General features: G+C 42.2%; 1 protein-coding gene across 1 annotated transcript; it reads left to right on the forward strand.

The window, feature by feature from the left end:
* The first annotated feature begins 1,655 nt into the window (after positions 1–1,655).
* Positions 1,656–24,296, forward strand: SLC28A2 (solute carrier family 28 member 2). The gene is made up of 18 exons (XM_032174662.2): positions 1,656–1,683; positions 2,605–2,701; positions 2,838–2,926; positions 11,428–11,519; positions 12,471–12,654; positions 13,284–13,425; positions 14,054–14,167; positions 14,484–14,561; positions 14,998–15,078; positions 15,495–15,575; positions 16,864–16,989; positions 17,075–17,205; positions 17,619–17,787; positions 17,994–18,191; positions 18,851–18,932; positions 20,983–21,081; positions 21,360–21,471; positions 24,132–24,296. Exons 2-18 carry the CDS (start codon positions 2,621–2,623, stop codon positions 24,247–24,249), a joined length of 1,977 nt encoding a protein of 658 aa, XP_032030553.1. The 5' UTR covers positions 1,656–1,683; positions 2,605–2,620; the 3' UTR covers positions 24,250–24,296.
* The last annotated feature ends 338 nt before the right edge of the window (positions 24,297–24,634 follow it).

Here is a 24,634-nt window from a genome sequence, read left to right on the forward strand (position 1 = left end):
CCCATAATCCCAGTACTTTGGGAGGCCAAGGCAGGAGGATGGCTTGAGCCCAGGAGTTTGAGACCAGACTGGGCAACATATTGAGACCTCTATCCCCACAGAAAATTTAAAAAAGACTTAGCCAGGTGTGGTGGTACACACCTGTGGTCCCAGCTACTCCAGAGGCTGAGATGGGAGGATCACCTGAGCCCAGAAGTTAGAGGCTGCAATGAGCCATGACAGTGCCATTGCACTCTAGTCTGGGTGACAGAGCAAGACCTTGTCTAAGGAAAAAAAAAAAAAAAAGACAGAGAGCTTGTGCTTGAGGAGATCACCGTCTAATAGGAGATGGTATGTGCTCTACAGGGTTCAGCAACAACATGGTGCAATCAGAGTGCAGGGAGGGGTCCTAAGTCTTATCCAGAGGGGGTCATAGAAAGCTTTCTTTCTTCCTCTCTTTCCAGGCCAGGATAAGTGTTACCGGCTCTGCAAAGCCTTTCTCTCCCCCTCTCTCTCTCTTTTTTTTTTTTTTGAGATGGAATCTCGCTCACCCAGGCTGGAGTGCAGTGGCATGATCATGGCTCACTGCAACCTCTGCCTCCTGGGTTCAAATGATTCTCCTGCCTCAGCCTCCTGAGTAGCTGAGATTACAAGCCCGCACCACCATGCCCGGATAATTTTTGTATTTTTAGTAGAGATGGAGTTTCGCCATGTTGGCCAGGGTGGTCTCGAACTCCTGACCTCAAGTTATCCGCCCGCCTTGGCCTCCCAGTGTGCTGGGATTACAAGCGTGATCCACCGCACTCGGCCTGCAAAGCCTTTCTTGACACATCTGTCTTTCCTCACTGATCTGTTCGTTTTTTGATGGCAGAGACCTTGTCTCACTCATTTTTGTGTCTTCACATGGAAAACGGTGGCTGGCTAATAGTGGTTACTCAATAAATATTTGTTGAATGGATTAATAAAATAATTCCTAGCGGTCATTTGGCATCCAATCATGTACAGTCGTGCTGTCTATTGTTTTCTAGGGCATGTCTTTCCAGCACAAAATGATAGTAAATTTTCTGGGTGCAGAGACGGCTCTTACTGTATTTTACAGGCTACCCAGTGCCTAGTCCAGTGGTGGATAATGCTTACAGGGATGTACCTGTTAGGTGTTCTTGCAGAATTCTTTTGTTTTGTTTTGTTTTGTTTTCTGACAGGGTCTCACTCTGTCGCCCACGCTGGAGTGCAGTGGCGCAGTCACAGCTCACTGCAACCTCTATCTCCAGAGGCTCAAGGGATCCTTCCACCTCTGCCTCCTGAGTAACTGGGACCACAGTCGTGTGCCACCGCGCCCAGCTAATTTTTGTATTTGTTGTAGAGATGGGGTTTCGCCATGTTGCCCTGGCTGGTCTCAAACTCCTGGGCTCAAGCGATCCGCCCGTCTCGGCCTCCCGAAGTGCTGGGATTACGGGCGGGCGCCACCTCTGCAGAAGTCTTAGGCCTGCAAAACAGTCTTAAAAACATATAATATTTAACTTGAGAGGTGCAGTCCTCCTCTACAGTGAGGGCAGGCTCAGCGAAGGAGGGCCCAAGACATAAAACTAACCAATGGCAGGAAAGCCCCCATGCCCCACCCAAGCTGCCCCTCCTCCCTCGCAGCTGAGCTTTTCTTTCAGTCCTTCACTGAGGAGCCAGAGGGTATCAGTTCCACAAGCTGGGGTAAGCAAAGGTGTTTGGGGAGGGCAGGTGCCTAATTTACAAATTTTTAAAGAGATCATATTTAAACTAAATGCAGGTAGTTTTGTGCCTAGTCAGGAAGGCCCTAATTTACACAATATAAGTTGGTTATGTGTGTTTAATGAAATTATACTTCAAATGCTTGAAGAGATCACATTTTTAAAAGCAATTCCATGGGGAAGGGAATTTTCTGCAAAGTAAAGAAATATCTCAGGATGAACTTATATTCTAATTGTGAATGTCCATGTATTAAATTTGCTTATTTTGAGGCCCAAATGTTTGCTTATTTTCTTTAAAAACTTTACTTGAGATCATTAACATTCATACTAATTATTTTAAATGTAAGTTTTGTTAACTTCACTGATGAGGCGTTCTCTCTGGGGCATAAAAAACAATTCTTATGCTACATTATAGTCAGGAATTTGAAGACCTGTTAATTGTTGTCTGTTCAGCAATACTTTAGGGTCTGGGTCTTCCCAACTGCCTTCCTCCCTGTTTCCTTCTTACTCAGCAAGCTCAGTGGGGCCTCCCCAGGGCTAAAAGGAGTAGTTACCCTATGACTCTTCCTTTGAGGGTCCAAGTAGGAACTTTTACAGCCCAGATCCTGGGGCCCTGGGCGGCCCACTGATTCATTTCAATTCCACTGCCTTTCATTTCTTTTCTCCTATCTTACTGCCCCTTCTTTGGCTATTCACAAGAGGAAATAGGATTTTATTTTTCATTATTTATTATATAAAAATTACACATCCAATCTTCTCAATTCTCAGTTCTTAAAGAAATCAACTAAGCCTTCAAAGACTTTTAGTTTTGCGTTTTCCATGGGTAACTGGTCCTAAAAATTCTCCCCATTCCCACGGACAGAATAACCAATCTTTCAGGCTTGGCCCTGAATTTGTTTTTCAGTTGAGGAGAACAGGAGATGGAGAAAGCAAGTGGAAGACAGTCCATTGCTCTGTCAACAGTGGAGACTGGCACAGAGAACCCGGGGCTGGAGCTCACGGTAATTCACCAGTTTAGTTTCTCTCTGCAGAGCTGTGGGCTGCTGCATGGTCTCCTGTAGGGTATTTGGCTGCTCTCAATCCCCATCATCCCTGGCAGGGCTCCGTGACTGATCCCAACGCTCCCTGTGCTTGTAGGAAAAAGAAGTAGAGCCTGAGGGAAGCAAGAGGACTGACGCACAAGGACACAGCCTGGGGGATGGACTGGGCCCTTCCCCTCACCAGAGGTACTGGTGTTTTGGAATCTTGTTCAGTTAGGAAAGGACCTAGGGTGGGCTGCCCCTTCAGACAGCTTGTGGTCTTATCACAACCGCTCCACCTTACCATGTGTACATATATGTATGTATCTTACATAATTAATTAACTTAAACATGTGCCATAAACAACAGGAGTTCAGCAGTATCACTGTTGGTTGGACTGAAAATAAAAATAATAACAATGATAATAATAATGGCTAACAGATTTTGAGTGTATACTTACTATTTTGCAGATTGCTTTATGTTATACATTTATTTTCATAACAATAGGTAGGTATTCATTTTAATCCCTTTAGAAATTAATTTACCATATCACTATAAAAAAAATAGCTCTTCTGGAATACTCAGATTTGGGAATGGTGGAGAGGAAGGGAAACCTGGGGGAGAAAACACAGAAGGACTTATTATAAGGATAATAAAGAAAGTAAAAAAGGTCTTAGAAGTCAAAAGAGAAGAGTCTCAAGAATGAAGAAGGTACAGTCCACAGTGCTATGTGTACAGGGGTCTAGGAAGGAGGAGTGAGAAAAATCTTTGAATTTGTTCATGGATCTGGTCCCAGAAATAATGTCAAAGAAAATTGTTTGAGTAAAATGGATCATATGGAAGGAAGCAATGTTCCATGGTCTGGAAGAGAGTGGGTATTTATAAAAAAGTGCAGAAGTCATACACTAAAAGCTGAGAAGAGGATATTAGATAGCTTCTAAAGGGAATATGGTCATGAGCCACATAACAATATTTCAGTCAATGATGAACCGCATTATACAATGGTGTATAATCATGTATATCAACAGTGTATATCATTACACAATGGTGGTCCCATAAAATTATAATACTGTATTTTTACTGTACCTTTTCTATGTTTAGATATGTTTAGATACACAAATACTTACCATTGTGCTATAGTTGCCTACAGTATTAAGTACAGAAACATGCTGAACAGATTTGCAGCCTAAGAATAATAGGATCCACCATGTAGCCTGGATGTGTCGTAAGCTATACCATCGAGGTTTGCATAAGTACACTCTAAAATGTTCGCATAATTATGAAATTGACTAATGGTGAATTTATCAGAATGTATCCCTGTTGTTAAGTAACACATGACTATATATGGAGATGATTCAGAGCAGCTTCCAAACAAAAGGTTATTTTTATTTGTTTTCTTCTCTTTATTTTTCAAAGTTACCTCAGTGACTTCTTAAAATTTTTAATTGTTTTATTCACAATTTGCTTCTCTCTAAAAATTTTTATATTATCATGTTTTATATATACTGAATTGACAGTAAACTCTTTGTAAGTTTTTCATGCTTACATGATATTTCATATTTTACGTAGCAGTGTGGTCGTTAATCATGTGAGTCACACTGCTTCGGTCTATATTTGAACAGTGGTATGCTACTAAATGTTTAAGAATTGACTCTCCACCAGGCTAGTGGCTCATGCCTGTAATCCCAGCACTTCGTGAGGCTGAGGTGAGAGGATCACTTGAGCCCAGGAATTCAAGACCAGCCTGAGCAACATAGTGAGACCCGCCTCTACAAAAATTTTAAAAAATTAGCAGGGCGTGGTGGTGCATGCCTGTAGTCCCAGCTACTCCAGGAGGCCGAGGTGGGAGGATCACTTGAGCCCAGGAGGTTAAGGCTGCAGTGAGCCATGATCGTGCCACTGTACTCCAGCCTAGGGGACAGAGTGAGACCCTGTCTTGAAAAAAAAAAAAAAAGAAGAAGAAAGAACCGGCTCTCCAGGTGTAGTTTTGCAATGAATGTTGGTTAATATTTTTGCTCACCTTAATGATGAGTAAGATCAGGGGTTGGCAAACTTTTCCTGTAAAAGACAAGGTAGTAAATATTATTGGTTTTGTGGTTGATGTGGTCTCTGTTGCAATTATTAAACTCTACCATTTTCATAGGAAAGCAGCCATAGGTGATACTAAACAAATGAGCATGGCTGTGTTTTGATAAAACTTAATTTTTAAAAAGAAGGTGAGATGAACTTGGCCCACAGACCACAGCTTGCTAATCTTTAGTCTAGATGAAATAATAAATTAAGACCTTATTTATAGTATTTGCCTATAATGTAAAAACTCTCAACATGGCTGATTTCAAGTAACCAACGGGTTACTTGAACAAGGAGTTGGGAAGAGATGTATCAGAGCACATCATTATATAAAATTTCTACCATACACATACAGCAGACATGAATAACTTCGTGAGCTCACATAACAGAAAAATGTAGCAAAATAATTAGAAAATGATGAGTTTTTAGTATTTATTATCTTTGTCTTTAATGTAATTTAATTATACGTTTATATAGTTTTAATTTTTAGTAATGGCTTGCACAATTCCTGAAAATGTTAACAATCACTTCTCTCAAGCCAGCGCAGGCCAGCTTCCCCTGCACCACTGACTCTAGCAGTTACCAGATTTTGGGCAAGTTATTTACCCTCTCTAAGCCTCAGTTTTCACCCTATAAAACAAGAATAATATTAGTACTTAGCTGAAAGGATCTTGGTTTTTTTTTTTTTTTTTTTGCCAGACTGTTGCTGGCACCTTAAACTGCTCTGATACATAACATGTCCAGTTCCCTTCAAGTCTCATCGACTTTATATTTTCTCATATAAACCACGTTAACTAGTTACATAGATATAAAATCATGCCTTAAAGTTCTAACTTGCATTTATTTTTATTTTTTGAGAAATGAGGTCTTACTTCGTTACCCAGGCTGGTCTTGAATTCCTGGGCCCAAACAATCCTCACATCTCAGCCTCCCAAAGTGCTGAGATTACAGGTGTGAACCATGTGCCTGACCTTAACTTGCATTTCTTTAAATTCTTGTAAAGCTACACATTCTCCTCCATTTGCCTTACTTTCCATATTTCTATGTGTGATTTTCTTTTCTTTTGGAAGCGGAGTCTCACTCTGTCATCCAGGCTGGAGTGCAGTGGTGTGATCACTGCAACCTCCACCTCCCGGGTTCAAGAGATTCTCCTGTCTCAGCCTCCCGAGTAGCTGGGATTACACGTGCTACCACACCCAGCTAAAATTTTTTTTGTATTTTTAGTAGAGATGGTGTTTCACCATGTTGGCCAGGCTGGTCTTGAACTCTTGACCTCAGGTGATCTCCCCACCTTGGCCTCCCAAAGTGCTGGGATTATAGGTGTGAACCACTGTGGCCGGCCTACTTTTCTTTATCAACTAAGGTAAGTTCTGGATTTTGAACCTCATTTCTTTTCTCCTGACCAAGTCTAATAGAAGCACACAGATTTCTTGTTTCCAGTTCTCCCCACCTCCTGCCAATCTATCCTATATAGCTTCCACCAAAACTACCTAAAGTATGTTTGAACTCCCTTATATCACAACCCCCTGTAGCTCCCCAGTTGCTCCTGAACAAAGCCAAACTCCACAGCCTAGTATTCAATTCTCCCCAAAACCTCTTCCCCACAACCAGGATCTGTATCCAACTTGACTTTCCAAAATTAACTCTTGCAATTCCCTTTCTAATACCACCCTATGCTCTAGTGAAAGTCAACTATCAACCGTCCCTTATATGTAATCCCCAATTTCCTGCCTCCATGTCATGCATGTCATTACATCATTGCTTCTGAGTGTACTGTCTTCATTTTATGTCTTTGTGCCCAAATACAACACATATTTTAAGGCTCAACTCAAGAGCAATGATGTCCATGAAACTTTCCCTGATGCTGCCTCTCCTCACCTCAACCTCACTGGCCCCAGTCCTAAGAGGTCCCTTCTTTCTCCAAACTTCCATAACATTCTATCTGACCCTCTCTTATAACACTTTAAGCTTTTGACATTTCGTTATAGACTTACATGTACATTATATCCCCTATACTGGACTGTAAATACATTGAGGGCAAGATCAATGTCTATTTCATCCTTTTGTCTCCTATAACACTGGGAACAATGCTTTACCCATAGTTTATACTTAAAATTCCAAAACATTCAAAATTCAATAAATACATGTCAATAAGTTATGTATATAATCTAGATAATAGACTTTGTAATTTCTTCATGTGTACATTTTTCAATTCTGTTTTGTTTCTGTATTGATTTTTAAGTATTTGTTTCTTTTTCTTCTTGTTCTTTTGTTTAATTAACTCTGATGATCTGGGATTCTTTGTAGGTAGCAATCTGGCATGCAGCTTTAAGTTGATGCTTTTCCATACTGATACCCACTTTTCCAGCAATAGTTATTAAATTGTGAGTTCTTTCTCTATTCTGATGTTGCTTCGACTTTATTAAGTTAATGTGATGATTTGGATTTATTTTTAAATCTTTTGTTTCATTGACACAGTTCTGAGTACTTAACACAATATCATTGTTTACAATGTACATTAAAACTTGATGGCTCATGTATTTGCATTAGTTTTTCCTTTAAAAAATATTCCTTGGGGCTGGGCATGGTGGCTCATGCCTGTAATCCCAGCATTTTGGGAGGCCAAGGCAGGTGGATCACTTGAGGTCAGGAGTTTGAGACCAGCCTGGACAACATGGTGAAACCCAGTCTCTACTAAAAATACAAAAATCATGGTGGTGGGCACCTGTTCTCCCAGCTACTCGGGAGGCTGAGGCAGGAGAATTTCTTGAACCTGGGAGGCGGAGGTTGCAATGAGCCAAGATCATGTCATTGCACTCCAGCCTGGGCAACAGTGAGACTCCGTCTCAAAAATATATATACTATATATATTTTTTTGTCAAATTTTCTTTTATTATTATTATTAATTTATTTTTTTGGGACTGCATGCCATAGTTTAAATGGTACAGTTTTTTTTTTTTGCCTTTTTAGTGTAATGTTTAATAAAGCATAGCATGCATACAGAAAAATAAACATAAGCCTTAATGAATTTTCACAAAGTGAATACACCCATATGACCATCGCCCAGATGAAGAACCAAAACATTATCAGTACCCAAGAACCATTTTATGTTTCCTTTCAGTCAGCGTCCCTAAGGGTAATCATTATCCTGACTTTTAGCATCATAGATTAATTTTGCCTGTGTTTAGACTTTATATGGGAAGTCTAATTTATACTTTAAATGAAAATATACCATATATATATACTCTTGTGTTTGGCTTCTTTTGCTTTACATTGTGTTTTGGAGATTCTTCCATATTATTGCATATATTGTACTTTGTACATTTTTAATTGCTGTATAGTATTTCATTGTAAGAATCTACCACAGTTTATCTGCTCATTTTACTGTGGGTCTGAATTTTAGTAGTTTCTATGCTTTTGCTATTATAGTGCAGCTGTGAACATTTTTGTGCATGTCTTTTAGTAAAGATAAATACACCTTTCTATTGGGTATATACTTTGGAGTGGAATTGCCATGCTATAGGGTATGTGTAGGTTTATGTAGCTTTAACAGATGCTAAACATATTTTTACCAAATTTCACTCCCCTGGCAGTGTTATGAGAGTGTGTCTTTTTTCATTGTCTCCATTGTATGTGTGTAGTATTATCACATTGTAGCTTTGCTTTGTATTTCCCTAATGGCTAAGGAACTTGTGCACTTTTTCAGCTTTTTCTGGCCACTGAATATTCTCTTTTGTGAAGTGCCTGTTCAGGTCTTTAATTGGCAATGTTTTTCTTTCTTAGTGTATAGAAATAGTAGTACATTTTATAAATGATGAAATACAAACGAGTACATTTTAAGTACTTGCCATTAAAAAAATTGGTATGTAAGGTAATGCATGTGTTAATTAGCTTGATGTAGCCATTCCACAATGTATATATATTTTAAGGCATCATGTTGTATACCATAAACATATACAATTTTTGTCAATTTTATTTTATTTTAATTTTTTTTTAGAGATGGGGTCTCACAATATTGCCCATGCTGATCTTGAACTACTGGGCTCAAGTGATCCTCCCTCCTTGACCTCCCAAAGTGCTAGGATTACAGGTGTGAGCCACTGCACCCAGCCAATTGTTGTCAATTTTAAAAAGAAGTACAAAATTAATACCCTGAATGATGTTGCTACCACTGTAAATGATATTCTTTCATACTTTCTAGCTATCTGTCACAATATAGGCAAATCATTTTTGTGAGTTTATCTATCTACCTATTCTTTTATTCAGCAAACACTTATTGAACATCTATTATGGGCCGGGCACTTGTTAGCGACCTAAAGCAATAATAGTATGTGCTAGGTACTAACTTAGGCACCAAGAATACAAAGATAAAAACGGCAATGCACCTTTCCTTGATATGCTCACAACCTAAGAAAGGTAAACAGAAAAGTGACAATATCATGCTATATGGTAAGTGCTATATGGTGAGTTGTGGTAAGGAGGTGATGGAAGAAATCTTTTCTAGGCATGCAATTTATATCTACTCTTGGACTAGTCCATGCCCGCCTCTTATTTTGCAGGAGTCTTACTCAACTGGCATTTGACTGTATATAATTTTAAACTAGCTTTATCTAGTACATCGGTTTAGGTCCCAACAGGAAATAGATGGCATACTTAAATTAAGATAATTATAGGAGAATTTATTTACAAAGAGACCATTACAAAGATATGTATGAGCTATGGTAACACCATAAGAAAGGATAATTCAAGAAGCAAAAGTCTTGAAGCAGTGAGCAGTTACTATTCATAGGCCTGAAGGAATAAGTTGTAAGAGCACCTGGCAGGAAAGTCAGATAAAAAGACCTCCTTAACACACTGACCTGTCTTTTCATACACTCTGATCTTCTGTGGAGGTCCCAGTAGCAGAACCTAACCTGATAAGCCAGAGGACATGGGAGTACATTGAAGTAGTTTACATGAGTTAAATTTCCAGGGCACAGAGTGGGGTGGAGAGTGGTGCTGGAGGAGCACACCAAAGATATCTGGCACACATGGGAAGGCCAGGATTGAAATTAAATTCATTCCTTGATATACTTTGCAAATAATGTTCCAAAGATAATGATGTCCTCAGGTATGCTGCCCCTTTTACTCACTACTTTCTCTATTAAGCATGGAAAAATGAGGAAGGATCACTTGAGCCCAGGAGTTTGAGACCAGCCTGGGGAACTAGCAAGACCTCATCTCTACAAAAATTTAAAAAAGAAAATTAGCTGGGCATGGTGGTGCACACCTGTAGTCCCAGCTACTCGGGAGGGTGAGGCAGGAGGATCAGTTGAGCCTGGGAGTTCAAGGTTGCAGTGAGCCATGATCACGCCATGCCACTGCACTCTAGCCTAGGCAAGAGAGTGAGACCTTGTCTCTTAAAGAGAAGCAAAGCAAAGCAGAGTTCTTGAAATCCTAAAGAATTATCTTGAGTTGACCCAGTCAGATGGTGACAAGCATTGTTTTCTCCTTTCTCAGCTTACCTGTATCTCATAGTATACACTCTGCTCAGCTAACACAGGGTTGGGCTCCCTGCAGAAGGGGCAGGAGGGGATGGGGGCAGGAATGAAAAGGAAGACTAGGAACTGGGAGTGTGTTAGATGGGAGGGGCAGCCATGGAACTCCATGGGCCAAAGGCCCAGGGCATTAGGAGTTAATGGCTGGTCTTAACCCTGGCTAAGCTGCCCTGCCTCAGCATGACTGCCAGACTGGGACCTTCTTGCTGGGATCACCTTCTTTGGAGCTTCCAAGATTTTGGAAATTAGAGCTTTTGGCTCAGATGGCTGCAGCATGCTGAGCATACTTAGGAGTGGCAAAGACAGGCAACCCTGGAATCTAGGGAAGACGTGGCATAGAATGATGGTTAAGAGCTCAGATGCTGAAGCCAGAGTGTATATTCTGTGTTTGCTCCTTACAGCCTCTATGACTTTGGGAAAGTTATTTAACTTCTCTGTTTTTCAGTTCCCACATCTGTAAAATGGGAATGCTAATAGTAACAGCTCCAGGGGTCTTAAGAGGAGTCAATGAGTTAGTATTTGCTAAGTTCTTAGAAAGAGCTCAGCATAGAGAAAGCGCTACATACATGTTTGTTAAATCAAACTTGAATATCCCTACTTGCTGGGCCTCTTCTCTCAGGCCTGCCCATCCAGAGCAATTCTTGAGGTTGGTAAGATTTTCCTTCCTGTCTGCCAATGCACATTTGGCTGACTGTTCAAGGCCATAGGTTTGTTTGGTTTTTAGGGAGGGATGGCAAAATTGCCTCTAAGAAGAATAGGCCCTCTTGTGAATATGGAAGCTTAGCAATCCCGTCCTTTCAGGATGGGAAAGGAAAGTAGTAGACCCCTGACATGAGCAGTACCCACTTCTATGGCAGGAGACTACCAAGGATATTGCTAGTTCAGGCTGAGTAGGGTATTCTGACCTGCTGCCCACCAGCAAGGTTTGATTTGCCCTTTTTGGCATTGCAGGACACTACCTAACTTCCTCCTGGCTGAAGAATATTCTTCATTGACTAAGAGCTAAGTCTGCCTTGTGTTAGGTAAACTGAATTCTGAGAGTTGAATTAATAGAAATGGGATGGAGTAATTCTTGTATCTTAACTTTTGGGTTCTTATTAGGAGGAGTCAGTGGCCTTTCGGCAAAGCAAGAAGTTTCTGCAAAACACACGCCGGCTTGTTCAAGAAGATCCTGTTGGGCCTGTTGTGTTTGGGTGAGATATTGAGAATTCATGAAAGTGAGAAACACAGTTATTTTAGAAATTTGCCTTGTGTCAAGGTAATTACCAGGTGGAAGGCATTTTTATTCAAAACTGATCTAAAAAGCTATTTGATGTATCAATCTTAACTACTTGTAGGTGAACCATAATGTATTGAATTGCACTTGTAGGAAAAAGTGAAATCTGAGAATAAACTATTTTTCAAAAGTGTACTATTTGATGGATTTAAAATATTTCAGAGAATGGGGGCCTATCCTTTTTTTAGTGGCTTGATTTGGTGGAGTGCATGATTCTTACAGCCTTTATGACAGAAGCCTGTATTATACCTTACTTATTTGCTGGTTTACTAGTAAGATCAATGATATAAAATATTCTTAAAAGACAGCAGAGCTCTGTTTAAAACATACTATCAGTGGTATATGGGGCTTTGATGTCAAAATAAGAGGCAGCTGCGATGGTGGGAGCAAAAATCGTATTTTGGGATGAGTAAGAGAGCCATGGGATGAGGTCCACATGGCTGCACTTCCTAGTGGTAGCTTTGTTTACATGGTTTGTTCCAGAGGCAAGGTTAAAGTGACTGGGGTAATAAAGTTTCAAGGGGAGATGACTGACATTTAAAGAGTCTAATGGTGAACACTGATCAAATCTACTCCAAGGGACAGAGAGAGGATATTAGATAAAATAGAAGGGAATGAGATTTCATTAGGGACCAGTGAAAATACGCAGTCTTTGCATTAAGTCAGACTGCCCTTGGGAATCCTCAAGAAGAGGACAGTTAGACATCTATCCTGGCCTCAAGAAGTGCAGCGTCTGACAGTAGAGCTGGGTGGCAAGGTCTCTGGAGGGTTTTTCTTGCTGTAAGTCCCAGGCATTCATGACTGGAGTTTCATTTGCCCATTGGAAGCACTGCGTTGCTGATCGTTAGTCTGCTTCTTCTCTTTTTAGCCTATGCTGCCTATTTCCTGGCAGCTTGCATCTTGAATTTCCAGAGGGCACTGGCCTTGTTTGTCATCACCGGCTTGGTGATCTTTGTCCTGGTTCACTCATTTCTGAAAAAGCTCCTGGGCAAAAAATTAACAAGATGTCTGAAGCCCTTTGAAAACTCCCGCCTGAGGCTTTGGATGAAATGGTAAGATAAGAATCTCAATACCTGGCCTCACAGCTTATCCCAGTCCACCTCCTTTTTTCTCTTTTGATAGTTCCTGAGCAGTCTCTCAGACCCACACATATGCTTTTCAGAACCAAAGCACAGAGAAAAATAACAACAGGTCCCTGAGCACAGGACCTCAGTCCAGATTCTTGTACCCTTGGGTCTCAACATTGCTGGGGGGCAGGAGGAGTTTAGTTTCAGAGAAGAGTTTTAGTCTGATTGTCATCAAGGCCAGTGTCAGAAATGAGAAAAATCATACTCCTCTTCAGTGAAGTAATCAGAACACAGAGCCTTGCAGCTGCATTAAGCGATCAAATTGATTTGGTGGTCATTGGTGTCTCCCTTAGTTCCCTGATACTTTTTATGCTTTTTCCTCTCTGGTCTCCTAGACTTCCTGCACCCACTGGTGCCTTTTAAAATTCCTTAAAGAGGAAAACTTACAGTTGTGTATATTCTGAACTGGAGTCTACAGCAGCCACAGCTCTAAATGGCACATGCATGGTCTTTGATCACAGGCCAGGAGTAAGAGAATAACTTTCAGACTCTCTATAAGTTATTTGTTTTTCATTCACTGGGTTGATGACATGGTCTTGGCATTCCTTCTTCAGGGTGTTTGCAGGAGTCTCCTTGGTTGGCCTTATACTGTGGTTGGCTTTAGACACAGCCCAAAGGCCAGAGCAGCTGATCCCCTTTGCAGGAATCTGCATGTTCATCCTCATCCTCTTTGCCTGCTCCAAACACCACAGTGCAGTGAGTTTTGGGTATTTGAGTTGGGTATAGCAACACATGGCCAAGGGCCAAGTGCTAATCATTAAGCATATGCATCAAGTATTAATTACAAGGGCATAGAACTAAGTTTGTAACAACCCCTAGAATTTGCCTCTTTGATAATTTTGTTTCTAAGTTTAAAAAATTCTCAGAGGCCCTAGACCACTTATTTTCAAACTATAGATTGTGATCCATTAATGAATCTTGATACCAATTTTGTGAATCTAGACAAGTGTTAAAGAAAGAACAAAAGAAAAAAAATAAGGAAGGAACGAAAAATAGAATGCAGTAGAAAATCAGTTCGCATTGCAGATAGTACTGTTAAAATATTGATTTATAAAACTTTTATTTGTATGTATGCATGCATATATGTGTGTATAAGTGTCATCTAACCTCTAGACACATTTTTTAAAAACCTTATGAACATATGTGGCTTTTTATATATTACTGCCCTGTTTCTCCCTACCATTGCCCCTGTTCCCTATGCCATCAGACCCTAGACTTACTGTTAATATTCTAGGTTGGTTCCACCCAGAGTACATGTTTAAAACTCCAACCAGGTAATGGACTAGCAGAACTCACATTGGAATAATTTTCTTATTGATCCTAGGTGTCCTGGAGGACAGTGTTTTGGGGCCTAGGTCTTCAGTTCGTCTTTGGGATCTTGGTCATCAGAACTGATCTTGGATATAGTGCATTTCAGTGGCTGGGACAGCAGGTCCAGGTATGAGAAATTAAATGCGAGGGCTTTTCTCTTTTAGAACCCTAGAGAAAGGAAATTTGAGGGGAGCATGAGAAGATTAGGCTGTATCTTGTTAATGATGTGGTGGAAGATCTGGTTGGGAAAGGAGAGAGTGTACTAGGATACAGCTAAGAATATGAATAAAGAGCTCATGGGGACATAGCCTGCCCCTGGGCTGTCAAAGGGAGGCCAACCTCAGTAGCAACAGTAAGTCCTCAGGACACATGGGGCTGGTCTCGTCTTCATGTGTGTCCTTTTGGGTTTCATTCTTATTCTCTTTTTCTTTTTTTCCCTTCAGATTTTCCTGAACTACACTGTGGCCGGCTCCAGTTTTGTCTTTGGGGATACACTGGTCAAGGATGTCTTCGCTTTTCAGGTGATACCTATTTTATGGGCAGGAATGATGGTCTATGGAGGGGTAGAGGAATAAAGCAGAGGATGAAAGTGTGTGTCCAAGAGATCAGCTCCCCTGTATACCAATTTGACCCTAAGAAGAGGGTTTAACCCCATCAGTAAAGGAAATGGCATCTATCTCCTTCCCTTTGGTCATTGCCATCATAAAATTAGATGAAATGAGAATTGGGGGAAAAGGGTCAGAAAACAGCTTGTGGTTTAGTACTGGTGGGACAATGGATTTAATACATTTTAAATGTATCCCTAAACTAGTTTGTGTAGGTACTGAATACCTACACTGTATGAGATACCCTTGGAATGCTAAGAGCTTAACTTAGAAGCCTAAAACACAGTCCATTTACAGCCTACACAGAGTATGCAATGTAACATCTCACCGCCTGCTACCATTCTCATTACAGTCCTTACCAATCATCATTTTCTTTGGATGTGTGATGTCCATTCTCTACTACCTGGGCCTTGTGCAATGGGTAGTTCAGAAGGTGAGTTGCTCTCTTACACCAGTCAGGAGACAGGCCTTCATGTTGTCATCGTCAGCTTTGGAAAAATGCCCGTAGCTAGGGTCTAGAGTGTTAGAAACAATGGGAAAAGGCAGGCCCTCTCAAGCATGCCTGATAGCAAACTGTCACTCCAGACCCTAGGTAGGCTGAGGGCAGAGCAGAGAGAAGATGAGCTGGACTGCCTTTGATACTGAGTTTTAATGTACTTGTTCTAAAGGCAACGAGTCCTGAGTTCTGGTCAAGGCTCTGTTTGTAAGTTGGTTTTTGGCCCTGGGCTTGCTGCTCTACTTCTCTAGGCCTCAATTTCGTTATCAGTAAAGTGGAGGAGGAGGAGTTTTGCCAGACATTCTCCAAGATTCCTGCTAACATTAGTGGTTTAGGTTTCTGTATTCTCCTAGGTCGCCTGGTTTTTACAAATCACTATGGGCACCACCGCTACAGAGACCCTGGCTGTGGCAGGAAACATCTTTGTGGGTATGGTAAGCACCTTGAGGCCTTTTGGTCTTCTTCCCTCTGAGGAACTGAGAATTTGGCACAAAACAAGAGTATGCTTTCCTTCTGAAAAGTCAAATAAATGAAGACTGTGGGGCAGCCAATCTCGGATGAGAGATAACTCAGCAGCTCAAAGAAGACTCTGCTCATTGCGTTCACCCTTTGCACCTAATAATACTTCCCTGGTAATACTTAATCTGGAGGGATAGCCTTCACCACTTCTAACAAACACTTCCTATATAGGAATGTAGGGAATGTCCTGGTCCAATTTGTATCCCCTTTCGGAGGCTATGAAGGGTGTTTGATCCTCATTCTGGTTTCTCCCTGTGACTCCCTGCAGTACTTGCTTTCCAGGGTCTCTAAGGAGGAAATCACTTGTCTTGTTCATGGCTAATGCCCAGGCTCTTCCCCATAATTCTTGCTTGGTACATTCATCTGTATGGAGTAGGTGCTCCATATGTGCTACTGACTGATCAGCTCAATGTTGGGGACAATGACTTTTCACATTCGCAGGGAGTTAGTACTGACGTCTTTCTCTCCCAAGGCTCTAGGCTGCTTCTGAAATGTTCTCAGAGTACTTCTGGATACTTTACCATAGCACTCCACATTTTGCTGAAATTATCCATAATCAGCCTAGTTTCCTATGTGAGACTATAAGCTTCTAAGAGTAAGGACTTTGCCTTATTTAATGTCCTTAGCATCTAGTATAGTGCTAGGCACATAGTTGGCACTTGTTAAATAATAGATACCATTATCTTAGGTCAGTGCTGGATATGGCTTACATAGATGGCCCTTCATAATTTCATAACATTTTCACAAACATTATTTCTTTTGATCCATAAACAGGGGGTTTGGATCATCTATTTGTATTTCATTTAATGAGTACTGTTTAAGCATCTAATATGTTCTCATTAAGTGCACTGCATTCCATAAGCTCAGTAAGTGTGTGGTTTTAGACATTGAGAATATACAAACAAAATATACCATTTCCCTTCTCTAACATTTTAACATGTCAATAGATGAAACAAGCATGTATAGAAACAGGTGAGAACTATGCCAGCCAGGACATGATTGGGTGCCAGAGGAAGTAAGGCAGAAGCTGGATGGGCCTGACAGCCAGGCTCCGTGCTCACTTAGTGAAGCTGTGGCTCACTGAACAGTGCTCACACTGGACGGATGTGTGTCTAGTGGGTCCAGCCCCTGGGGCTGGGGTGGGCACTCTGGCGTGGGGAGTTGCACCTTCTTGGAATCTGACTGTTTTCTCCGTGTTTGTAGACAGAGGCACCTCTGCTCATCCGTCCCTACCTTGGGGACATGACACTCTCTGAAATCCATGCGGTGATGACTGGAGGGTTTGCCACCATTTCTGGCACTGTGCTGGGAGCCTTCATATCCTTTGGGGTAGGCATAGTCTGCTTGATCACTCCTGGGTGAGCTCGAGTTGGGTTTGATAGAAACACTGATGCCTAAGTCTGGCACCTCACAGGTTGATGCATCATCCCTGATTTCCGCCTCTGTGATGGCCGCCCCTTGTGCTCTCGCCTTATCAAAGCTAGCATATCCGGAAGTGGAGGAGTCCAAGTTCGAGAGTGAGGAGGGGGTAAAGCTGCCCCGTGGGTGAGTCCAAGGAAGCATATACTTTGGGAGATGGTGAGCTGTAGTTAAGAGTGGCACTGTGGTGGCAGAGATTTCAAGTCTCCCTGAGGGGGAATAATGTGATTCCATATTCCTTCTTGCCTATCTCTGCTGCTTGCTAATCATGCTGGTTTTCTTCATTTAACCCTCCCACCTGGTACTAGCTTCTGCATGCCAGTACCCTCTGTCCTTGCCATCCATGCAATTACATGACAATTATATCTGATATTGCTTCAGAGTAATTTCCACTAACAGGGTCACTGAGGAACCCCTGTCACCTTCTACATTGGCCTTGCACCCTCCTCCCGCATGATAGGGACAGTGGGATTTCTTTTCTCTGAGGGGCTGAGACTGCTGTAGACACCCTACTCTTGCCCTCTGCCCAATAACCACAGGAAGGAGAGGAATGTCCTGGAAGCTGCCAGCAACGGAGCCACAGATGCCATAAGCCTTGCTACTAATGTAGCAGCCAACCTGATTGCCTTTTTGGCTGTGTTGGCCTTCATCAATGCTGCCCTCTCCTGGCTGGGGGAATTGGTGGACATACACGGGCTCACCTTCCAGGTAAAGGGTTACGTTTGTTGGGCTGTCCCTCTGGGATGTGGTTAGGTAGCCCTTCAACCATGCATATCCTTCTGACCCACAGTAAGCCAAGAGAGAGCATGAATAGAAGGGTGGAGGAAATTGGGCCAAGGCTCCAGAGAAGGTCCTTGGCACCTGACCTTTGTTATTAGTCCTTACTTTTCCTGCGATATCTCTCTTTCACTCAGGTCATCTGCTCCTATCTCCTAAGGCCCATGGTTTTCATGATGGGTGTAGAGTGGACAGATTGTCCAATGGTGGCTGAGATGGTGGGAATCAAGTTCTTCATAAATGAGTTTGTGGCTTATCAGCAACTGTCTCAATACAAGAACAAACGTCTCTCTGGAGTGGAGGAGTGGATTGAGGGAGAGAAACAGTGGATTTCTGTAAGTGACAATCCAAAAAGCATAAACACCATGAGGTCTCAGCCATGGTTATCTGAGGGTAGACAGAAAGTGCCAAACAGGTTTGTTGCAGACCTGCACATGCCTTTCTGGGGTCGCAGGCCTAACTACAAAGCAAGCAGAACAGCATACCTAGCAGCCTCATCTGCAGCGCCTGAGCTATTACGTGTCTGCATGCTATTTTCCCCCTCCCACCCCCACCACTGCCCCAACTCTGACCCAACTTCTCTCTATAATGTAATTGCTGGGTCTTTACAGCTGGGGCAGTCCAGGGCAGACACTATCTTCCAATGGTCTAAGGTCCTCTTCTCCATTTGTAAGTTTAAATTGCTCCAAATTAATATCCTTTTTCTTTCCCTTTGCCTCTCTCCTCCTCCTTCACAATCCTTCTCATTCCCAGGCCTTCTCCTTATTCATAGCCTTCAACAAGAAAAGCGTTGGGCAATGAGGCCCATGGTGGTTTCCATGTCATTATCCCTATAGTAACTCAGGGAACAGTTGTTTTCTGAGCATCCTTTCATGTTCCTTGGGAAACCATGGAAAAGATTGGGGGCCGTCAGTACTCTGGAACTTCTATTGTGATTATAAGACCGCACGCATGGGACTGAATTTATTTGCTTATTTATTTTTGTTTTCCCTAGGTGAGAGCTGAAATCATTACAACATTTTCACTCTGTGGATTTGCCAATCTTAGTTCCATAGGAATCACACTTGGAGGCTTGAGTGAGTTCATCCATTTTCCCAGCTCCCCAGTAAGACAGCCAGATCCCAGCTTCTGTAGTGGGCAGTCCTGGTGCTTCAGTACAAGCTGGGATCAGATAGAGAAGCCACTGTGAAATGGGCCCATTTCTTAGGCTGCAGTTAACTTGGACCTAAGGCAGTCATGCCCACCTGGGTATGCATAGAGCCCTTTATAATCTCAATTTCAGTTACTTTTTTTCCTTTGGATTGGAGGCCCCAAAAACTAATTTTATTTTAATTTTCTCTATGAGGGAGAAAATATGATATTATTTCAATTTTGCCATTAAATTGGAGTAGTGCATGTATAAATAAAGATATTTATTTATTTAATTAATTTTTTTTTTTGAAACAGAGTCTCACTCTGTTGCGCAGGCTGGAGTGCAGTGGTGTGATCTCAGCTCACTTAAACCTCCACCTCCTGGGTTTAAGCGATTCTCATGCCTCAGCCTCCCGAGCTGGGACTACGAGTGTGTGCCACTATGCCCATTAATTTTTTTTTTGTTTTTTTGTATTTTTAGAAGAGACGGGGTTTCACCATGTTGGCCAAGCTGGTCTTGAATTCCTGGCCTCAAGTGATCTGCTGCCTTGGCCTCTCAAAATGTTGGGATAACAGGCGTAAGCCACCGTGCCTGGTCTTGTATTTTATTCAGTAGTGAAGACACTTTTTGAAATTAGGCTGCTCACTAGTCGTCCTCATGGAAACACAAAGAATTAAAACAAATAAAAGCAGCAGGCACATAAGGCAGATAGACAGTAAGAGAGAGTGGTGTAAAGTGTTGGATTTAAATCTGCAAGTACCAAATGTTAAAGGAGTGGGTCTTTGAAGCAGACACAGATATATTCAGACTGTTGGAGATACTGCTGCATGGGGATGATGGTTGGAGGAATAACATGAGGAAAGTGGAATTGTCCTTGAGTGCAGGGGCACAGGGATGACTAGCAGATCCCAAGTTTGGAAGATCCAACTTAGAAATGGATCTTAGGCCTTTGGAAGGCCAAGGCAGGAAGATTGCTTGCTATAGGAGTTTGAGAGCAGCCTGGGGCAACATGGTGATATTCTGTCTCTACGAAGAATTTGAAAGTTAGCTGGGCATATTTGCACATATACCTGTAGTCCTAGCTACTCGGGAGGCTGAGGTGGGAGGATTGCTTGAACTCAGATCGAGGCTCCAGTAAGCTGTGATTTGCACCACTGCACTCCGGCATGGGTGACACACGGAGGTCCTGTAGAAAGAAAAAAAGAGAAGGAAGGAAGGAAAGGAAGGAAGGAAGGAAGGAAGGAAGGAAGGAAGGAAGGAAGGAAGGAAGGAAGGAAGGAAGGAAGGAAGGAAGGAAGGAAGGAAGGAAGGAAGGAAGGAATCTTAGAAGGAGTAGATTATAATAAGAAATATAGCTCAGTGTGTCCCTTTTTATAGGCAATTATATTCTGGGGTAGAGTCATTTAATTCATGTATTTGGTAGCCAATTTAATTGAAAGGTGAAATAATTCCCTTTCAGTTTACCTTTTCCCCTTCTGTTAAACACCTGACTGTATTGTGCTAGTCTTGATGCCTGATTACTGTCTGATTATGAGATTGCCCTCTAGTAGTGGGATATGCATTGTGTGGCTAAGTCTTAGGCCACACAATGAATATTGCTTTCCTTAGCCCTGTCTCAAAATAGTCCATCTAATTCTGGTCCAGGCTTAAGAGTGCATATCTCAAGCAGTGAACACCAGGCATTTGTACCTGTCTGGAGAAACTCAGAGCCTTGCTTGATCCAGATACTTCTTGGGTATGTTCACAGAACCATTAAAGTGAGGGTCAGACACTCAATCCTTGATCTGAGGAAAGTCTAAGTTAGTGATCCCTCAGGACTAATGTATACACACACTTCTTAGGGCAACACTGACCAGTCTCAGGTGGATGATAATAAGGACGCTCTTCATCGGCTGTGTTTTGTTTCTCTGCGTTCTTCTAAGTGGGGGCTCATGGGATATACCTGATTGCCTTGGTGGGGAAAAGGTGAAGTTATTTTATTTTATTGTCTGCAGCATCAATAGTACCTCACCGGAAGAGTGACTTGTCCAAGGTTGTGGTCAGGGCCCTCTTCACAGGGGCCTGTGTATCCCTTATCAGTGCCTGTATGGCAGGTAGGTGCCTCAGTTCTGATGGAGATACTGCTGCATGAGGGTGATGGTTGGAGGAATAATATGAGGAAGGTAGAACGTCCTTGAGTACAGGGGCAATAGAGATTACTTCCCTAGATCATGACAGGATGTCTTTCAGAATATTGATTTACCCATCCATTCCACAGATACATGGCAAAGGCACCTAATCAACAGTGTCCACAATTTGTGCCAAAAGAATAAAGAGCCTTGAGAAGCATGTGTCAGATCATCCCCTTAGTACCTCTGTCTCCTTTATCCAGGAATCCTCTATGTCCCCAGGGGGGCTGAAGCTGACTGTGTCTCCTTCCTAAACACAAGTTTCACCAATAGAACCTATGAGACCTACATGTGCTGCAGAGGGCTCTTTCAGAGGTGAGCACCAGGACCCCATTCCCTTCTCTCACACACGGCCCTCAGGTCTCCAGGGTAATGCTGTTGAGGTTGAATAGAGTGTATGAGAAGGGCTGTGAGTATTAGTAATGGCCTAGATCAGTGTTCTTTTCTCTTATTGGGTGCATCTTCATTATTAGCTTAGTATGCTCCAGCGACAGGGTCTACCTGTGTTAGTGGGCTACTGTGAAGTAGAGCAGCAAGGGAAGAAGAAAAATGGTTTCCCTGATAAGAAATTACTCTACTGGCTGGGCACGGTGGCTCACACCCACAATCCCACACTTTGGGAGGCCGAAGCGGGAGGATGGCTTGAGCCCAGGAGTTCGAGACAAGCCTGGGCAACATAGAGAGACCCTGTCTCTATTTTATATTAATTTAAAAAAAGAAATTACTCTACTTATTGTGACTGGAATACAGGTAGGTTATAGGTAGACTTAGCAATGGCTATAAGTGGCTAAAATATTATAGGCTTCTTCAGACAGAAATGAAGAAAACTGAGAGATGATAAAGTTGAATTTATAAAATCATGATGAGTTCAGGTAGTGTAAAAATGAACTTGTTTACCAAAATCTAGAATATGAAAAGAAGAGGATATGTCATTAAGCTAAAAGAACTAGTTTTGGAACACACAAAAGGAAAGATTTGAGGAACTAGAATGTTTGGTGCCTTAAAATCAAAAGGTGTGTGTGTATTGGTGGTGATATATGCGTGAGTGAAGGGAGTTGTGGGAAAAAAGGCTGAGAGATCATAAGAAGCCTTGTATGAAATACTAAAGAATTTAGGTTTTGACCTGCTGAATTCTGAACACTGGCATGATCAACTATGCTGTTTTAAAATATCATTTCGGTAGCCAATTGGATGGCAAGGAGACTAACAAACACCCTGCTGTAATAGTTCTAGTGAGAGATGGTAAGAATTGACACTAAGTGGTTGTGAGGTTGGAGATACACTAGATCCAGTAGAATCAATGGGATTGATCATTGGCTAGATAGGAGGAAGAGGTGGGGTGAAGAAGAGGAAGGAGTCTCAAATGACTCTTTCCTGGCATGAGCAAGTGGGTCTAAGGAGTGCCATTCATTCACAGAAGAGGAGGACTAGTTTCAGGAATGGGAGTAAAAGGGAGAGATTATGGCTTAATTCAGTTTTTGTTTTTTATATTTATTGATTTATTGTATTGAGATGGGGTCTCACTATGTTGCTCAGGCTGGTCTTGAACTCCTGGACTCAAGGGATCCTCCCATCTTGGCTTCCCAAAATGCTGGAATTACAGGCCTCAGCCACCATGCCCAGCCTTAATTCAGTTTTTGATGTGTTAACTTGGAGGTAGTTGCAGGACCACCCTGTGAAGGTACTCAAAAGCCACCTCAGGTCTGGGCTTCAAGAGAGAAATCAGAGCTGGAGATAGATTTAAAAGTTATGGGCTAGACACAGTGGCTCACATCTGTAATCCCAGCACTTTGGGAGGCCAAGGCAGGAAGATCGCTTGAGCTCGGAGTTCAAGACCAGCCTGGGCAACATGGCGAAACCCCATCTCTACTTGAACAAAACAAAACAAAACAAAACAAAAACTAGCCAGGCATGGTGGTGTGTGCCTGTAGTCCCAGCTACCTGGGGAGGCTGAGGTGGCAGGATCACTTCAGCCCCGGAATTAGAGACTGCAGTAAGCCGTGATCCATACCACTGGAGTCCAGTCTGGGTGACAGGGTGAGACCCTGTCTCAAACAAACAAACAAACAAACAAACAAACAAACAAAGATTTGGAAGTTATTAAGTGGTCTGTCCACTATATAGGTAGATATTCAGGTGCTGGCTGCTTAACAGGTTACTGGGCCAAGTTAATGAATGTTGCCCTTCCTGTGTTTGGAGGTTATCATCAGAGAAGGCAACTAACATATTTTTAAAAAAATTCTTTTGATGCACTATTAAAGATGAGGTATGAGCTGGATTCATCATTGCTCTGGCATCGTTTTGATTTTTTTTTTTTTTTTTTTTTTGAGACACAGGCTCGCTCTGTTGCCCCGGCTGGAGTGCGGTGGCACAATCTTGGCCCAGGCTCAAGCAATCCTCTCACCTCAGCCTCCTGAGTAGCTGGGACCACAGGCCAGGCATGTGTCACCACGCCTGGTTAATTTTTACTTTTTGTAGACACGGGAGTTCATCATGTTGCCTGATTCTTATGTTCTTGTGGCATTTTGGTGGATTTTCTAAAGCCACATACTAAAGATCATTAGCATCTAGAATATGAAAGACAACGTTTTTGTCCAATAAATTTATACTAATTAAGTGTAAGCTGTTTTCAAGAGGAAGGTGGCCTTGGAATACCACCTTACTTTTCAGAATCAATTCAATACTAAATCATTATAAGCCATACATTTTGACTCACGGATATCTGGAAATTTCCAAATGGACTACGGTTAGGAGTTGGACAAAGGAGCAGACGCACATAGTTTATGGTTTCTTGCTAGTATTATCTTGGGAATGAATGAGAAAAGAAATATAATTGGGTTCTATTTGGTCATGGCTGATGGATCAATTTACAGGTTTTTGTTTTTGTTTTCAGCTGCTTAGTATAACTTATTGATATGTTTTGTTGCTTTATTCCTGTCTGACCCCTTATGTACCTCCCTGGTTTTTCATTGCAGTACTTCTCTGAATGGCACCAACCCTCCTTCTTTTTCTGGTCCCTGGGAAGACAAGGAGTTCAGTGCTATGGCCCTTACTAACTGCTGTGGATTCTACAACAATACCATCTGTGCCTAAGGCTGCTTGATCTATTTCCATAACAGTTTTGATCTTAAGAACTTTGTGATTGCAAAGGTGTTTATGTACTCAGGGTGCCCACAACTCACTCACCAAGATCTTTAACAGTAAATAACAGTAAATGTAAAAGATTCATTTTGGGCCGGGCTCGGTGGCTTATGGCTGTAATCCCAGCACTTTGGGAGGCTGAGGCGGGCGGATCACAAGGTCAGGAGATTGAGACCATCCTGGCTAACACGGTGAAACCCCGTCTCTACTAAAAATACAAAAAATTAGCCGGGCTTGGTGTCGGGCGACTGTAGTCCCAGCTAATCGCGAGGCTGAGGCAGGAGAATGGCGTGAATCCGGGAGGCGGAGCTTGCAGCCAGCCAAGATCGCGCCACTG

This window comes from Hylobates moloch, unplaced genomic scaffold, assembly GCF_009828535.3.
Source record: "Hylobates moloch isolate HMO894 unplaced genomic scaffold, HMol_V3 SCAFFOLD_14, whole genome shotgun sequence".
Classification (NCBI taxonomy): domain Eukaryota; kingdom Metazoa; phylum Chordata; class Mammalia; order Primates; family Hylobatidae; genus Hylobates; species Hylobates moloch.